Source organism: Symphalangus syndactylus, chromosome 14, assembly GCF_028878055.3.
Source record: "Symphalangus syndactylus isolate Jambi chromosome 14, NHGRI_mSymSyn1-v2.1_pri, whole genome shotgun sequence".
NCBI classification, from domain to species: Eukaryota; Metazoa; Chordata; class Mammalia; order Primates; family Hylobatidae; genus Symphalangus; species Symphalangus syndactylus.
In genome coordinates this window covers 70281815-70296047 of record NC_072436.2, presented here as the reverse complement: position 1 = coordinate 70296047, position 14233 = coordinate 70281815, and the positions used below count along the sequence as shown (strand labels likewise).

At 47.5% G+C, this 14233-nt stretch overlaps 1 protein-coding gene across 3 annotated transcripts; it reads left to right on the top strand.

Annotated features, from left to right (window-relative positions):
- Positions 1-7589: 7589 nt before the first annotated feature.
- Positions 7590-9921, top strand: PCBP1 (poly(rC) binding protein 1). Of its 3 annotated transcripts, XM_055242532.1 has the most exons (3): positions 7590-7600; positions 8500-9004; positions 9161-9921. In XM_055242532.1, the coding sequence occupies exons 2-3, from the start codon at positions 8501-8503 to the stop codon at positions 9569-9571; spliced, it is 915 nt and encodes a 304-aa protein (XP_055098507.1). In that variant the 5' UTR covers positions 7590-7600; position 8500; the 3' UTR covers positions 9572-9921. The 3 variants fall into 3 exon arrangements, with proteins under 3 accessions (XP_055098507.1, XP_055098506.1, XP_055098505.1); XM_055242531.1 differs by having other exon boundaries at positions 8500-9921; XM_055242530.2 differs by lacking the exon at positions 7590-7600 and having other exon boundaries at positions 8076-9921.
- Positions 9922-14233: the final 4312 nt, after the last annotated feature.

Here is a 14233-nt window from a genome sequence, read left to right as displayed (position 1 = left end):
CTGAGTACTCCACCAATGGGGTGAGGAGATAAAGAATACGAAAAAAAAAGTTGAGAAGGAGGAACCAGTGAGGCAGGAACAGCAACAAGGGAAGCTTGTCTTGCACTGGAAGACAAGTGAAGCTAGGGTGCAACAGAGTATCAAATGCCACTGAGCTGTCAAGAATAAAAATGGGTGAGAAATGACCACTGACTTTACATACATTTTCTAAACTTGTTCTTTCCTATTCCACACATAACGCTTTTCTTCTCTTTTAATCCACATAAAAATCCCAGTACTACCCAATGAACACACAAAAGGTTTCTATTTAATTCAGCTATATCCGTGTCTCAGAAATACAAAAAGCAAAAATCAGTGCTCTTAATCGGGACACAACAGATTTTACACAGTGAATAATGTTGAACAAATGCTTTGTCTGGTTGAAGTAACTGTCTCTCTGAAACAAAATCCGTAAGTCTTGCTTGTGCTTAGTAAGTGAGATCAGAGAAACAAGTTATTTAAATGTATTTTTTTTGTTCTGCATAAAGTAGCAATCATTCTTGAACTCCTTTCTCTCCCCTCTAACTCAAACCTCCTAACCAGCTTAACAAAGACCCTAAATTTCCATACATACCCCTCCTCAAAAATGAAGCAAAACACGGTAAGATTCAAAAGTTAGAGAGAAAGGAGTAGGCTGTGCCCTGCCCCTTCTTTTTTTCTGAGACAGTTTCACTCTTGTTGCCTGGGCTGGAGTGCAATGGCACCACCTTGGGTCATTGCAACCTCCACCTCCCAGGTTCAAGTGATTCTCCTACCTCAGCCCCCCAAGTAGCTAGGATTACAGGCATGTGCCACCATGCCCAGCTAATTTTTATATTTTTAGTAGAGACGGGGTTTCACCATGTCGGCCAGGCTGGTCTCGAACTCCCGACCTCAGGTGATCCGCCCGCCTCAGCCGCCCAAAGTGCTGGGATTACAGGCGTGAGCCACTGTGCCCAGCCACCCCTTCTTTCTTTTATGGGACAGAGAGTTATCAATCATTTGCTAACTCAAAGGTTAGGTTTAATTTACATTTTCTCCTTAGAATCTCTAGACAGGAAGTATAATTTCTGATGTCTTCACCTTAAAAGAGAATTATTGCTATAAAATAAAACCTTTAACTTTCTGTGCTCTAGCAAGTATAGTCAAATCTCAATAATATACACTAGTGAAGCAGCAAAACAATAATCACCAAAAACTGGATAATGTAAACATCATTCATCTTTCTGAAATGACTACAACTTCTGAATGGACTGTGCTCTCTTTGACTTCAGGCCTTTGCTTCCTCTGCCTGGAATACCCTTCCCTGTCCTCCACTTTACAGTCTGCTAGTTTGAAACTCCTTACCTCAACCTACCCAGTAGCTGGGATAACTGTTTTGGTAGAGACAGGATCTCCCTATGTTGCCTGGTTGGTCTTGAATTCGTAGGCTCAAATAATCCTCCTGCCTCGGCTGCCCAAAGTGCGGGGATTACAGGTGTGAGCCACCATACCTAGCTATACCAACCCCAACACATTTCTTACATTTCTCAGAGAACCAAGAAGTGATCTCCTAACAGCAGTGCAGGGTCACCAGCATATGAGGTCAAATTGTTACTATCTACAAAATGGGTAAGATATATTGCTTGGAAGTGCCTGTTTCTGGCTTCTGGCTGGAGGCTCACTTCCCAGCCTGGCATTTATTTATGAGAAATAAAGCTCTCCTTTCCAAATAAAAAAATTTTCCATCCTGGCTAACACAGTGAAACCCCATCTGTACTAAAAATACAAAAATTAGCCAGGCATGGTGGCACACGCCTGTAGTGCCAGCTACTCTGGAGGCTGAGGCAGGAGAATCGCTTGAACCCGGGAAGCAGAGGTTGCAGTGAGCCGAGATGGCACCACTGCACTCCATCCTGGTGACAGAGCGAGACTCCATCTTAAAAAAACAAAAAAAATTTTTTTTAAAGATATATTTCCAGCTGTAGTAACCTAGAAAGTAACAGGGGAAAGGCTCTCTCAATTTACTCTTATTTTATTTTTTATTTTCTTTTTTTAGATAGGGTCTCACTCTGTTGTCCGGACTGGAGTGCAGTGACACGATCATGGCTCAATGCAGCCTCTGACTCCTGGGCTCAAGTGATTCTTCCACCTCAGCCTTGCAAGTAGCTGGGACTACAGATGCACGCCACCACACCCAGTTAATTTTTTTATTTTTTTGTAGAGACAGAGTCTCACCATGTTGCCCAGGCTGGTCTCCAACACCTGGACTCAAGTGATCCTCCTGCCTCAGCCTCCCAAAATGCTGGGATTACAGGTGTGAACCACCGTGCCCAGACTACTACTACTTTAAATAAAAGAGAAATAGAAAGATAAATCTTGGGCCGGGCGCGGTGGCTCACGCTTGTAATCCCAGCACTTTGGGAGGCCGAGGCGGGCGGATCACGAGGTCAGGAGATCGAGACCACGGTGAAAACCCGTCTCTACTAAAAATACAAAAAATTAGCCGGGCGTGGTGGCGGGCGCCTGTAGTCCCAGCTACTCGGAGAGGCTGAGGCAGGAGAATGGCGTGAACCCGGGAGGCGGAGCTTGCAGTGAGCCGAGATCGCGCCACTGCACTCCAGCCTGGGTGACAGAGCGAGACTCCGTCTCAAAAAAAAAAAAAAAAAAAGATAAATCTTAAAAGAGAGAGAAAAAGAAACCACTTAAAACAAAAAAAAAGCTACATGTTAGTAGGGCAATTTTTTATTTTTTTTTTGAGACAGAGTCTCACTCTGTCACCCAGGCTGGCGTACAGTGACACCATCTCAGCTCACTGCAACCTCTGCCTCCCAGGTTCACATTCACATGCCTCAGCCTCCCGAGTAGCTCGGATTACAGGCACACACCATCACGCCCAGCTAATTTGTGTGTGTGTGTGTATTTTTAGTAGAGACACAGTTTTGCCATGTTGGTCAGGCTGGTCTCAAACTCCTGACCTCAGATGGTCTACCCACCTCACCACCTCATCCACAGTGGCCAGTACGGCAACTTTAAATAGCTATAGGCCAGGCATGGTGACTCACACCAGAAATCCCAGGACTTTGCAAGGCTGAGGCAGAAGAATCACTTGAGCTCAGGAATTCAAAACCAACCTGAGCAACATAGCAAGACCTCATCTCTACTAAAAATAAAAAAATCAGGCCAGGCGCGGTGGCTCACACCTATAATCCCAGAACTTCGGGAGGCCGGGGCAGGCAGATCACCCGAGGTCAGGAGTTCGAGGTCAACCTGACCAACATGGAGAAACCTCTCTACTAAAAATACACAGTCAGCAGGGCGTGGTGGCACATGCCTGTAATCCCAGCTACTCAAGAGGCTGAGGCAGGAGAATCGCTTGAACCAGGGAGGCAGTGGTTGCGGTGAGCCAGGATCGCGCCACTGCACTCCATCCTGGGCAACAAGAGTGAAACTCTGTCTCAAAAATAAATAAACACATAAATTAATTTAATTTAAAAATCAGCCGGCATGGTGGGCACACACCTGTAGTCCCAGTTACTGAGGAGGCTGAGGTGGGAGGATTGCTTGAGCCTGGGGGATAGAGGTGGCAGTGAGCTATGATGGAGCCACTACACTCTAGCCTGGGTGACAGAGCGAGACCTTGTCTCAAAAAATAAAGAAAAATTAAAAATAAAAAAATTAAATAACCATAGTATGCTTGCTGAACCAGGTAGGTTAGAGAAAATAAATGTGGTCCCTGCCCCCAGAGAACGTTAAGAGTCTTATTGAGGAATCCTTCCCACCCCTTCCAAACCCATAAATGTAAACATCAGGGAAAAGAGGGAAAAGATTTTCTAAAACAAGAGTTAGGAACTTAAGGTAAATGCATTGGCTGTCTGGGGACAGAAAAATAATGACTGGCTAGAAAGCCTTTTGAGTTTAAGGTAAAGCTATCCCACACATCAAAGTCCATATCACAAGCATCAAAAGCCATGGAAAGGTGTAACCCATAACTAGGAGTAAACAGTCTCAGCTCAGGTTCTAACAGGCTGTGCAACCTTGGGCAAGTCACTTCACTCCTCTAATCCAAAAATGGCTCTTCTGTAAAATGGGCATAAGACCCCACTGGCAAAGTTGTCTGTGATGATTAAACAAGTAACGTGAAAGCACTTTGAAAGGTTTTACGTAACATACCAACTTAACATAAGAGGAAGCAACAACCATTCCTCTGTATGTAGCATAAATCCTGTGGTTCAACTTCCAAAGTCTAAACCTGACTCACCTTCTTAGCCTTGTTAAATCCCTCAACCAACCTGCGGTCACTGAGAGGAGATGAGTCATATGTGAGGCTCCAGGCAGGGGTGGGGCAGTGACTACTCAGTCAGTTGCTCCATGTCTCAGTGGCTTCATCTATAAAATGGGTGGTGTGGAATTCACTCAGGTATCCACAAGATAATGCAGGTCTGAGGAAGGGAGTGGAGATTTTACCAAAAGTGCAGAAAATATTTACATAAACCTCCCGCCCCCCACCAAGGAAAAATAACCAAAGTCATCAAATATCATCACTCCCTGGACATAAGTAGAAGGACCCTTAGAGATCATTTAATCTCTTGCTTTATAGAAGGGAGAACTGAAACCCTGACAGATGAGTTGTAGAAGTCTCAGAGCTAGACAGGGGTAGAGCTAGGACTAGGGCCCAGAGCCTCAGATTCCAAGGTCTAGTGACCTCTTTGCCAGATCACAGCATCACCCAAGGTGTCTGTATGACATGTTACCAACCCCAAGACACATTACAATTTAACCAACGGCCAAACGTGGGCTACCGAAGGGAGAAACTGTAAGACTCTGGGGGAAGGAGGGAGGCTAAGAGCTGGGGAAGCTGGGAAACGGAAGGCTTCACTGAGGAGGTGCACTAAGTCCCAGGAGTACATAACAGGAAATTATGGAAATATTTCAGTAGGTAGTCTTGGGAAGAAAGACTTGATGGATAAAATTTTCTCTAGGGAAGAGGAATAAGTTAGATTTACAAGACCAGAAGAAGGCTTTGTTTGAACATTCCTTTATTATATGCAATTTAGTCCTTTTGTTGTCACCCGAGTTTCTAACACTTGGTAATATTTTTAATTCCCTCATCTATTCTGTCTCCCTATGAGACAGGACTCTGCAGAGACCACATCCAGTTTAGTGGTTAAGAATGGAGTCTCTGGACTCAGATTGCCTAAATTCAAATCCTTGCTTTGCCACTTAATAGCTATGTGACCTTGGATAAATTCCTTCACTAATCTGTACCTCTGTAAAACTGACCTAATATCACCACCCATTTCAGGAGGTTTTGTGAGGATTAAATGTGTATAAGCGGTCACAACTTATTAATGGGTTTTTAATCACTTTATAATGTGTCCTTTTTATATATAAAGAATAGAAATTACCCAAGTATATATACTGCATGTAGTAACATGTATTGTTTTGCAAAAATTTTGTTATGTGTGTATGCATGTCTTGTCATAATGTAAAATTTGTTTCTTATAGTGGTTTTTAAAAATGTGAGACACTGAATACATAAAACAAAGCTTAGAACAATGCCCAGCACACAGTAAGCACCTAGTGCTATAACTGTCATCGTTGCTGTTATGTACCTATTAAATGTGTTTGTAGAGTTATATAAACTAACATGAAACCACTTTGGAAAATATATCTGAACGTAAGTTAAGGGCAAAAAGCCTTTCTCTTTGTCTCTCATATCCACACAATCAGAGCCCTGCTCAGGCACCAGTTTGTTGCTTGGCCCACTAGCTATGTGTTGCATTGAACTGAAGAGTCCACAGACTGACCTAACACTCTGTCATGCTCTGTCAATCGCTGCAGAGAAATGGAGGCTTGGTGCCAGAGCGAATTTATTTTTACCTGGTTGGGGTGCTGGGGTGGGGGAGGCAAGACTCAAGCCCATGGGGAGCTGAGGGAAGCAAGGGAGTCATACAAAAAACCGTTTGCTCCCCCAGAGGCAGGTAGACTTAAATGTGCCACAGACAAGGCCAGACCGACAGATACCTGAGCCTCTGGGCGGGCTCAATCACTTCCCCCTCCCTATCCTCACCAGACACTGCGTAAGACAGCATTTCAGCCCGCCCGCCCGTTACAGGTGTAGCTCTTATCAGGAAAAGCTGGGAGCCGCCAGATACAAAAAGGGGCTGACTACACAACAAAAGATTACCTGAAGGGTTCATTTAAATGACAAGCTCACCTAAACATTTTAAATAGTATTTAAATTCCAAAACCCTGATTTACGGAAAACTCTGGAAAATGTGCTCACCAGTAAGGAAATCTGGAGGTCCATTCCCGACATTGTGTGACCTTGAATTAAGCACTTCATCTTTATGTTTAAGTGTCTTCCTCTGTTTAAGAGAGAGAGAGAGAGAGAGAGAGAGATAAGAACACCTACCTCAGAGGACCATGGTAAAAATTACAGATAGAATACGGTGAAATGCCTTGCCATCGGATGTGCTGGCACTGGCCAATGCACAATAAACGCCTGTCCCTTCTAGACCAAAAGTGAACACTTAATTGTGGTAAACTATTAATAAGATTCACCGGCCAACTGTCCTATGAAAAAGTCAGAAGCATTCTAGTCTCTTCGTAGGTCTCGTTCTCTCCAGCACAACAGCCCATGCTAGGAAGTCTAGAAAAGCAGTAATTTATCTCATTCCTTAAATTAAGCAGAGGTTTCTAAATGCTTTGGTACTGTGGGGACCCAAACTACCCCTTGATACTACCCCCTATTGTCCATTATTAAGCTTTAAAAAGGCGAGAGGTTAAATATTGTGCCCACATTTTACAGTTACTCGCGTTCCCGTTTCAAATTAAAGGCAGGAAAACGCGTTAAAATTAGGCCTCCGACCTTCAGACCAGGCTGTGGGGTTTTTTTAGGTCATAAAACTCGCAGAGCGGGAAAGGCCCCGGGGAGGAAGGGGGGTGCATTCTAGAGCTTTCGGGCCGACCCCAATTTCTCGTTGGCGACGAATGCTTGCCACGTGTCGCCATTTTGTGTTCAAAAAACATGGCGGCCGCCCCACGGATAAGGAACAGGGGAGGCGGAGTAGCGCCACGTTAGCCGCTTTCCCTGAGGGATTCCGAAGCACGTTGCATACGAGGCCCTTTCTGGTCTGGCTTAGCCCGAGGAAGAAAGGGAAAGGGCAGAAATCACAACTCGTAGGACAGCGTCTTGAGCGACACTTCCTCAGCGGGAGGAACCGGCAGAAAAGGCCTTCCAAGATGGCGGGCCCTGACGCGGCCGCCCCCAGACAGGCTGGCGCGGTGGCTGCGCCCATGGGCCCGAAAGGCAGCCGCGGAAGCCCAGGCCACGCGGGGAAAGCCGCAGAAACGTCCTAAAGCCTTGGCCAGCAGCCCCTGAACAAACGAAGCCTCCACAGGCGCACGCTATTGTTTCTAATGTCGGAAAAGGGTGCCGTGGTGGAAACGACACAAGGGCAGGAGGTGGGGTTTCTGTGGCTTTAACGGAAAGAAACTTGCGAAACGCAAACAAAGCATTATGTAAATGGACGCCATTCTTTTTAGGACCACGTTTGTAGCACGCCCCACAAACAGCAGAGCCGCGATTCGGGAGGCGGCCCTGAGTGGGTTTCGGTCTTTCTGCCCACCGGCCGCTGCCAGGGAGCAGGAGCCGGGGTGGGGTCGATGCAGGGCGCCCGGACGCCCGGGACGAAAGGGCCCCACGTGCCCGCCCGCGCGCACCCGCTCCGCAGGCCTCGCCTTGCCGCCCCTCCCCCCCGGAAGACGGCGGCTGCCCCCCCATCCCCCCACACCCTCGCGCACGCGCTCTAGTCACCTCACGCGCACGTTTTAAACCCGCGGCGTCCCGGCTTGTGCCTGCAGTTTCCGCCTTGGTTGCCCGTGTCGTTCCGCGCACGAGCCCCTCATGTAGGGCAGGAAAATAATGTCTATTCCCCATACACAACACTAGTATTTTCAGTCACCCGCCAGTGCCGTTAGAGTTAATAAAATACGTAATAATTTTAAAACTTTGCCGGACTCACAGCTTCCGCCCATCCTGCGCTTCATTTTCACTACTGCAGTGTCAGAAGGTTTTTTTTTTAAGGACCATGTGAGGGTTGGCGCAATCTTGTGACCTAAAAAAGACGGGTCCTCATTTTTTTTCAAGGGGTCCTGCGCAGCAAGCACTTCCGGGGTCAGAGGGTACGCGGGGTTGAAAGCGGGCTTCCCGCCCCGCCCAGACCGCCGAGGCTGCCGCCGGAGTCGCCACCGCCGCGCCCTCGCCCACCCGCCCGCCCGCCGCTCCCGGCCCCGCTCGCCCCCTCCGCCGCCGCCGCCCGCCCCTGCGACTACGCTGCGGCCTCCCGCCCGCTCCCGCTCGCTCCCGCTCGCTCCCGCGGCCCTCGCTCGCCTTGCGCCGGCAGTTTTGGGCCTACACCTCCCCTCCCCCCGCCAGCCGCCAAAGACTTGACCACGTAACGAGCCCAACTGCCCCGAACGCCGCCCGCCGCTCGCCATGGATGCCGGTGTGACTGAAAGTGGACTAAATGTGACTCTCACCATTCGGCTTCTTATGCACGGAAAGGAAGTAGGAAGCATCATTGGGAAGAAAGGGGAGTCGGTTAAGAGGATCCGCGAGGAGAGTGGCGCGCGGATCAACATCTCGGAGGGGAATTGTCCGGAGAGAATCATCACTCTGACCGGCCCCACCAATGCCATCTTTAAGGCTTTCGCTATGATCATCGACAAGCTGGAGGAAGATATCAACAGCTCCATGACCAACAGCACCGCGGCCAGCAGGCCCCCGGTCACCCTGAGGCTGGTGGTGCCGGCCACCCAGTGCGGCTCCCTGATTGGGAAAGGCGGGTGTAAGATCAAAGAGATCCGCGAGAGTACGGGGGCGCAGGTCCAGGTGGCGGGGGATATGCTGCCCAACTCCACCGAGCGGGCCATCACCATCGCTGGCGTGCCGCAGTCTGTCACCGAGTGTGTCAAGCAGATCTGCCTGGTCATGCTGGAGACGCTCTCCCAGTCTCCGCAAGGGAGAGTCATGACCATTCCGTACCAGCCCATGCCGGCCAGCTCCCCAGTCATCTGCGCGGGCGGCCAAGATCGGTGCAGCGACGCTGCGGGCTACCCCCATGCCACCCATGACCTGGAGGGACCACCTCTAGATGCCTACTCGATTCAAGGACAACACACCATTTCTCCGCTCGATCTGGCCAAGCTGAACCAGGTGGCAAGACAACAGTCTCACTTTGCCATGATGCACGGCGGGACCGGATTCGCCGGAATTGACTCCAGCTCTCCAGAGGTGAAAGGCTATTGGGCAAGTTTGGATGCATCTACTCAAACCACCCATGAACTCACCATTCCAAATAACTTAATTGGCTGCATAATCGGGCGCCAAGGCGCCAACATTAATGAGATCCGCCAGATGTCCGGGGCCCAGATCAAAATTGCCAACCCAGTGGAAGGCTCCTCTGGTAGGCAGGTTACTATCACTGGCTCTGCTGCCAGTATTAGTCTGGCCCAGTATCTAATCAATGCCAGGCTTTCCTCTGAGAAGGGCATGGGGTGCAGCTAGAACAGTGTAGGTTCCCTCAGTAACCCCTTTCTGCTGTTTTCCCATGATCCAACTGTGTAATTTCTGGTCAGTGATTCCAGGTTTTAAATAATTTGTAAGTGTTCAGTTTCTACACAACTTTATCATCCGCTAAGAATTTAAAAATCACATTCTTTGTTCAGCTGTTAATGCTGGGATCCATATTTAGTTTTATAAGCTTTTCCCTGTTTTTAGTTTTGTTTTGGGTTTTTTGGCTCATGAATTTTATTTCTGTTTGTCGATAAGAAATGTAAGAGTGGAATGTTAATAAATTTCAGTTTAGTTCTGTAATGTCAAGAATTTAAGAATTAAAAAAAGGATTGGTTAAAAAATGCTTCATATTTGAAAAAGCTGGGAATTGCTGTCTTAAACTCTTTGTTGGTGCTCTTTTTTTTCCCTCCCCTTTTAGCCTGAGGTGTTTGGAGGGAGGAGGGAGAAGGGTGGGCCCGTCCTTGGTATTCTCTCAAGCTCTTCTCACCTTATCGGTAAGATTCCATTCCCTCTGTGCCCCAACAAAGGAACATGGCAGGCTGGGCCTGCTTTGGGTTGTTTCCAGGGTCAGAGGGGTTCAAGTTCCAGAGAGAGGCCTCTGCCCATTTCTCTGGTAGAAACAAGGTTTTCTCGAGGGGAAAAGGTGTGCACACTCAGTAGGACCTCTAAATGGCAGAGCGTCCTCTCCATCTAACCAGTTGCCCCCACCCCCACCTTACAGGATAAACTTAGCCAGGAACAAAAAAATATTCCGGGGTGAGAGAAGCCTGGGGAAGGGGTGTGGGGGGAGGGAAAGGAAGGGAGGACAGTGGGCCGGGGGGATTGGGGGCTTGGAGGGGGGCAACAGCTGCCGGGTGGGGGTGGGACTAGAGGGGTCTTGGTTGGGCAGCAGGGGTGGGAAGGGGGGAGGGGACGGTACCAACGAGACGCACGTGTCAAGCATGCACCTGTGGCAAGCAGCCTGTCAGAGGATGTTGTTACACCTGCCAAGTGGTGTATCCAGAAACAAAAGAGGCCCAGTTTCCAATTCTTCAGCTGTGTGCAATGTTTAGAGAATCGCTATACCAGGAAATAATCCTGCCTAAATGGGTCAGTCTTCACAAGGCGGGAATGTAGACTGATGCACTGACTATAACTTAAGAATGATCTGAGTGTTAAAAGATGCAGATTCCTCTGTCCCACCCCAAAACTAATCAGCTGTATTGTTAACAAACACCCCAAAGGCGTCTTAGATTTGAATGCCACTGATTGTCTTCAGTGGAGGAGGAAGATCCCGCTGTGAAGGCCATAGCAGCCTCACGCCCACATCAGCCAATAGGACTACCCGGACCTGATGAGAGAAGAAAAACTGCTAGGCAAAGGCAACATTAGAAACAATAGTATGAGAAAATAGAGCCTGAGATGAGGGAAAGAAGAAACAATAGTATCAAACAATAGACCAGTAAGTGCCAAAGTGGGTAGTTCAAACCCCAGGCACTATGGGAGATCACTCATGGCAAAGAGAAGTTCTGTGGGAGGGGAGTATTATCCGCAGTGAATATTAGTTGAGGCTTATTATGTGGTCACGCAGGGTTAGGCAAGCAGTCACTGAAAGGAGCCCAAATTCTGGAGTTAGACTTGCTTTCAAATTTGAGTTCTGTCTCCTATTTGTGGCTTTGGACAAATTAATCTCTATAAATGAAAATGTTAAAATTAACACCTGGGCTTGTGAAAATAAAATGAAAGCATGTATATAAAACAGAACAGTGCTTAGAACACAGTAAATTTCAGTGTACTCTGGATTATAAAAAGCTAAAAGGCCCATTTCTGGGGGCTGAGGGTTGGCCACAAAATCTGGGCAGAGAAGACAGATGATTAAAAGGTAGGAAACAAAGCAATGTGTATTAAATGAATTGGACTGAGAGGCCAAGACAGGTGGGGAGGGAGGGGGACCTAGTGAAGACTCAGAAGTGGGTACCATGCCTTCTGGGAACAATGAGCACAAATCCAAATCAAGGCAAGAGTGGATATAAGCTTGAATCCTAAAACACCAAGCCAAATAGTCTTCGAAGAATCCCTGAAACGCTGGGTGAAGCAGTTCGAATGCCCTATGAAAAGGAGGTCTTCATACCAAAAATTAGGCCAGGTGCAGTGGCTCATGCCTATAATACCAACACTGGGAGGCCGAGGTGGGCAGATCACTTGAGCTCAGGAGATTGAGACCAACCTGGGCAACATGGTGAAACCTCGTCTCTACAAAAAAAAAATAGAAAAATTAGACAAGTGTGGTGGTGTGTGCCTGTAGTTCCAGCTACTTGGGAGGCTGAAGTGGGAGGATCGCCCTGCACCTGGGAGGTCGAGGCTGCAGTGAGCTGTGATCATATCAATGCACTCAGCCTGAGTGAAAGAGCAAGACCCTGTCTCAAAAAAGAAAAAAGAAAAGTAGGCCTCAAACTTTCCTGAACCTCCTCCCCACTGCATCTTATACTGGGCAAAGCTGGCAATAATTTGTAAAATAATGATTTAGGCAGCAAAGCATAGGACGAATTGCTACTTGGAGAGATGAAAAGCAAGAATAGCAGTTGACAAACTACCTCAAGGAAGAAGCAGGTTCTAATATAGGCTGGCAAGTGGTATCAATAGGAATGCAAGGAGAGGAACTAGACAATGGCAGAGAAATTGAAACTGGGTGTGGAGGCCAGAGGAAGATGTAAAGAGGGGGAGCAATGAATTCAGGCATGGTGATAGAAGTATATGCAGACAAATAGCTAGAAATAAACAAGACTGAGGTGAAGTCAAAGCTGCATAGGAACAGAGGTAAATGAGGGGAAGGGAATAGAGATGGAGTTTTGGGGTATTTCATTGGGTTGAAGGACCTAGTTTTCTTGTTCACTGCCTACCGTAGTACCTGTCACCATACTTGACACATAACAGGGACTCAGTAAATATTTGTAAAGTGTATATGGAAGAGGCAGCCAGTGAGGACAGAAGGAATAGTTGAAGCAGCAGGAGAGAAATCAGGAGAGTGCCCTTGAGAGAAGTCAAGGAGAAACAGGCCAGGGCTGACTGAGTGACAATAATGCTGTAAGGAGGTTATTTAACAGATTTGATTGAGCAGCTACTGTGGGCAAAGTACTCTGAACTACATCGTGCTGTTGTGGTGCGCTTGGAAGATGTCTAGTAGCTGATTATAGTTAAAGAGTATGATCTGTGGTAAAGGGAGGAAGAGGAGGTGGAGGAAGCCATAAAATTACTTAGGGCTAAATTATCACCAGCATTGAATGCCGTAACAAAGGCTTTGAGCGTCATACTGAAAATCAGTGGTCTCCAGACATTTTCTTAAAAGTGTAGGCCTTCAATAGCAAGTCTTTAGTATATGTCTTTATAACTTGTTTATTTATAAATTATATGTTTGCTAATCCTCATGCTAGTTTATAAGCTATATATAAGCAGAATCCTAAATATTATATACATTATAAACACAAAAGTTAAGTATTACCAGTTTAAAAACAAATGAAATCTCTTCTGAATCAAAGACAATTTTTTAATTGAAATCTAAACTATTTATTTGCTTATTTATTTTTTTTTTATTTTTTTGTTTTTTTTTTTTTTTTTTTGAGACGGAGTCTCACTCTGTCACCCAGGCTGGAGTGCAGTGGCGCAATCTCGGCTCACTGCAAGCTCCGCCTCCCGGGTTCACGCCATTCTCCTGCCTCCGCCTCTCCAAGTAGCTGGGACTACAGGCGCCCACCACAACGCCCGGCTAATTTTTTGTATTTTTAGTAGAGACGGGGTTTCACCGTGGTCTCGATCCCCTGACCTCGTGATCCGCCCGCCTCGGCCTCCCAAAGTGCTGGGATTACAAGCGTGAGCCACTGCGCCCGGCTACTTATTTATTTTTAAGACAAAGTCTCTGTTGCCCAGACTGGAGTGCAATGGCACAGTCTTGGCTCACTGCCACCTCTGCCTCCTGACTTCAAGCAATTCTCCTGCCTCAACCTCCCAAGTAGCTGAGATTACAGGTGCCCACCACTACACCCAGCTAATTTTTGTATTTTTGGTAGAGACATGGTTTCACCATGTTGGCCAGGCTGGTCTCGAACTCCCGACCTCAGGTGATCTACCTGCCTTGGCCTCCCAAAGTGCTGGGATTACAGGTGTGAGCCACCACGCCCGGCCTAAATTATTTAATTTATTTTGAGACAAGGTCTCACTCTGTAATCCACGTTGGAGTGCAGTGGCACAGTCATGGCTCACTGCAACCTCAACCTCCCCAACTCAGCTGATCCTCCCACCTCAGCCTCCTGGGTAGCTGGAACTACAGGCATGTGCCAACACGCCCGGCTAATTTTTGTATTTTTTTGTAGAAACAGGGCCTCACTATTTGCCCAGGCTGGTCTCGAACTCCTGGGCTCAAGCAATCCACCCTCCTTAGCCTCCCAAAGTGCTGGAATTACAAGTGTGAGCCACCGCACCTGGCCAAAATCTAAATCTTAATAGTTTTTGTTGTTGTTGTTGAGACTGAGTCTCGCTCTGTCTCCCAGGCTGGAGTGCAGTGGCATGATCTTGGCTCACTGCAACCTCTGCCTCCTGGGTTCAAGCGATTCTCCTGCCTCAGCCTCCTGAGTAGCTGTAATTACAAGCATGCACCACCATGCCTGGCTAATTTTTTGT

Bases quoted from the DNA above. Each gene is read 5' to 3' on its own strand.
- PCBP1 (XM_055242531.1), top strand. From the start codon at position 8,501: ATGGATGCCGGTGTGACTGAAAGTGGACTAAATGTGACTCTCACCATT.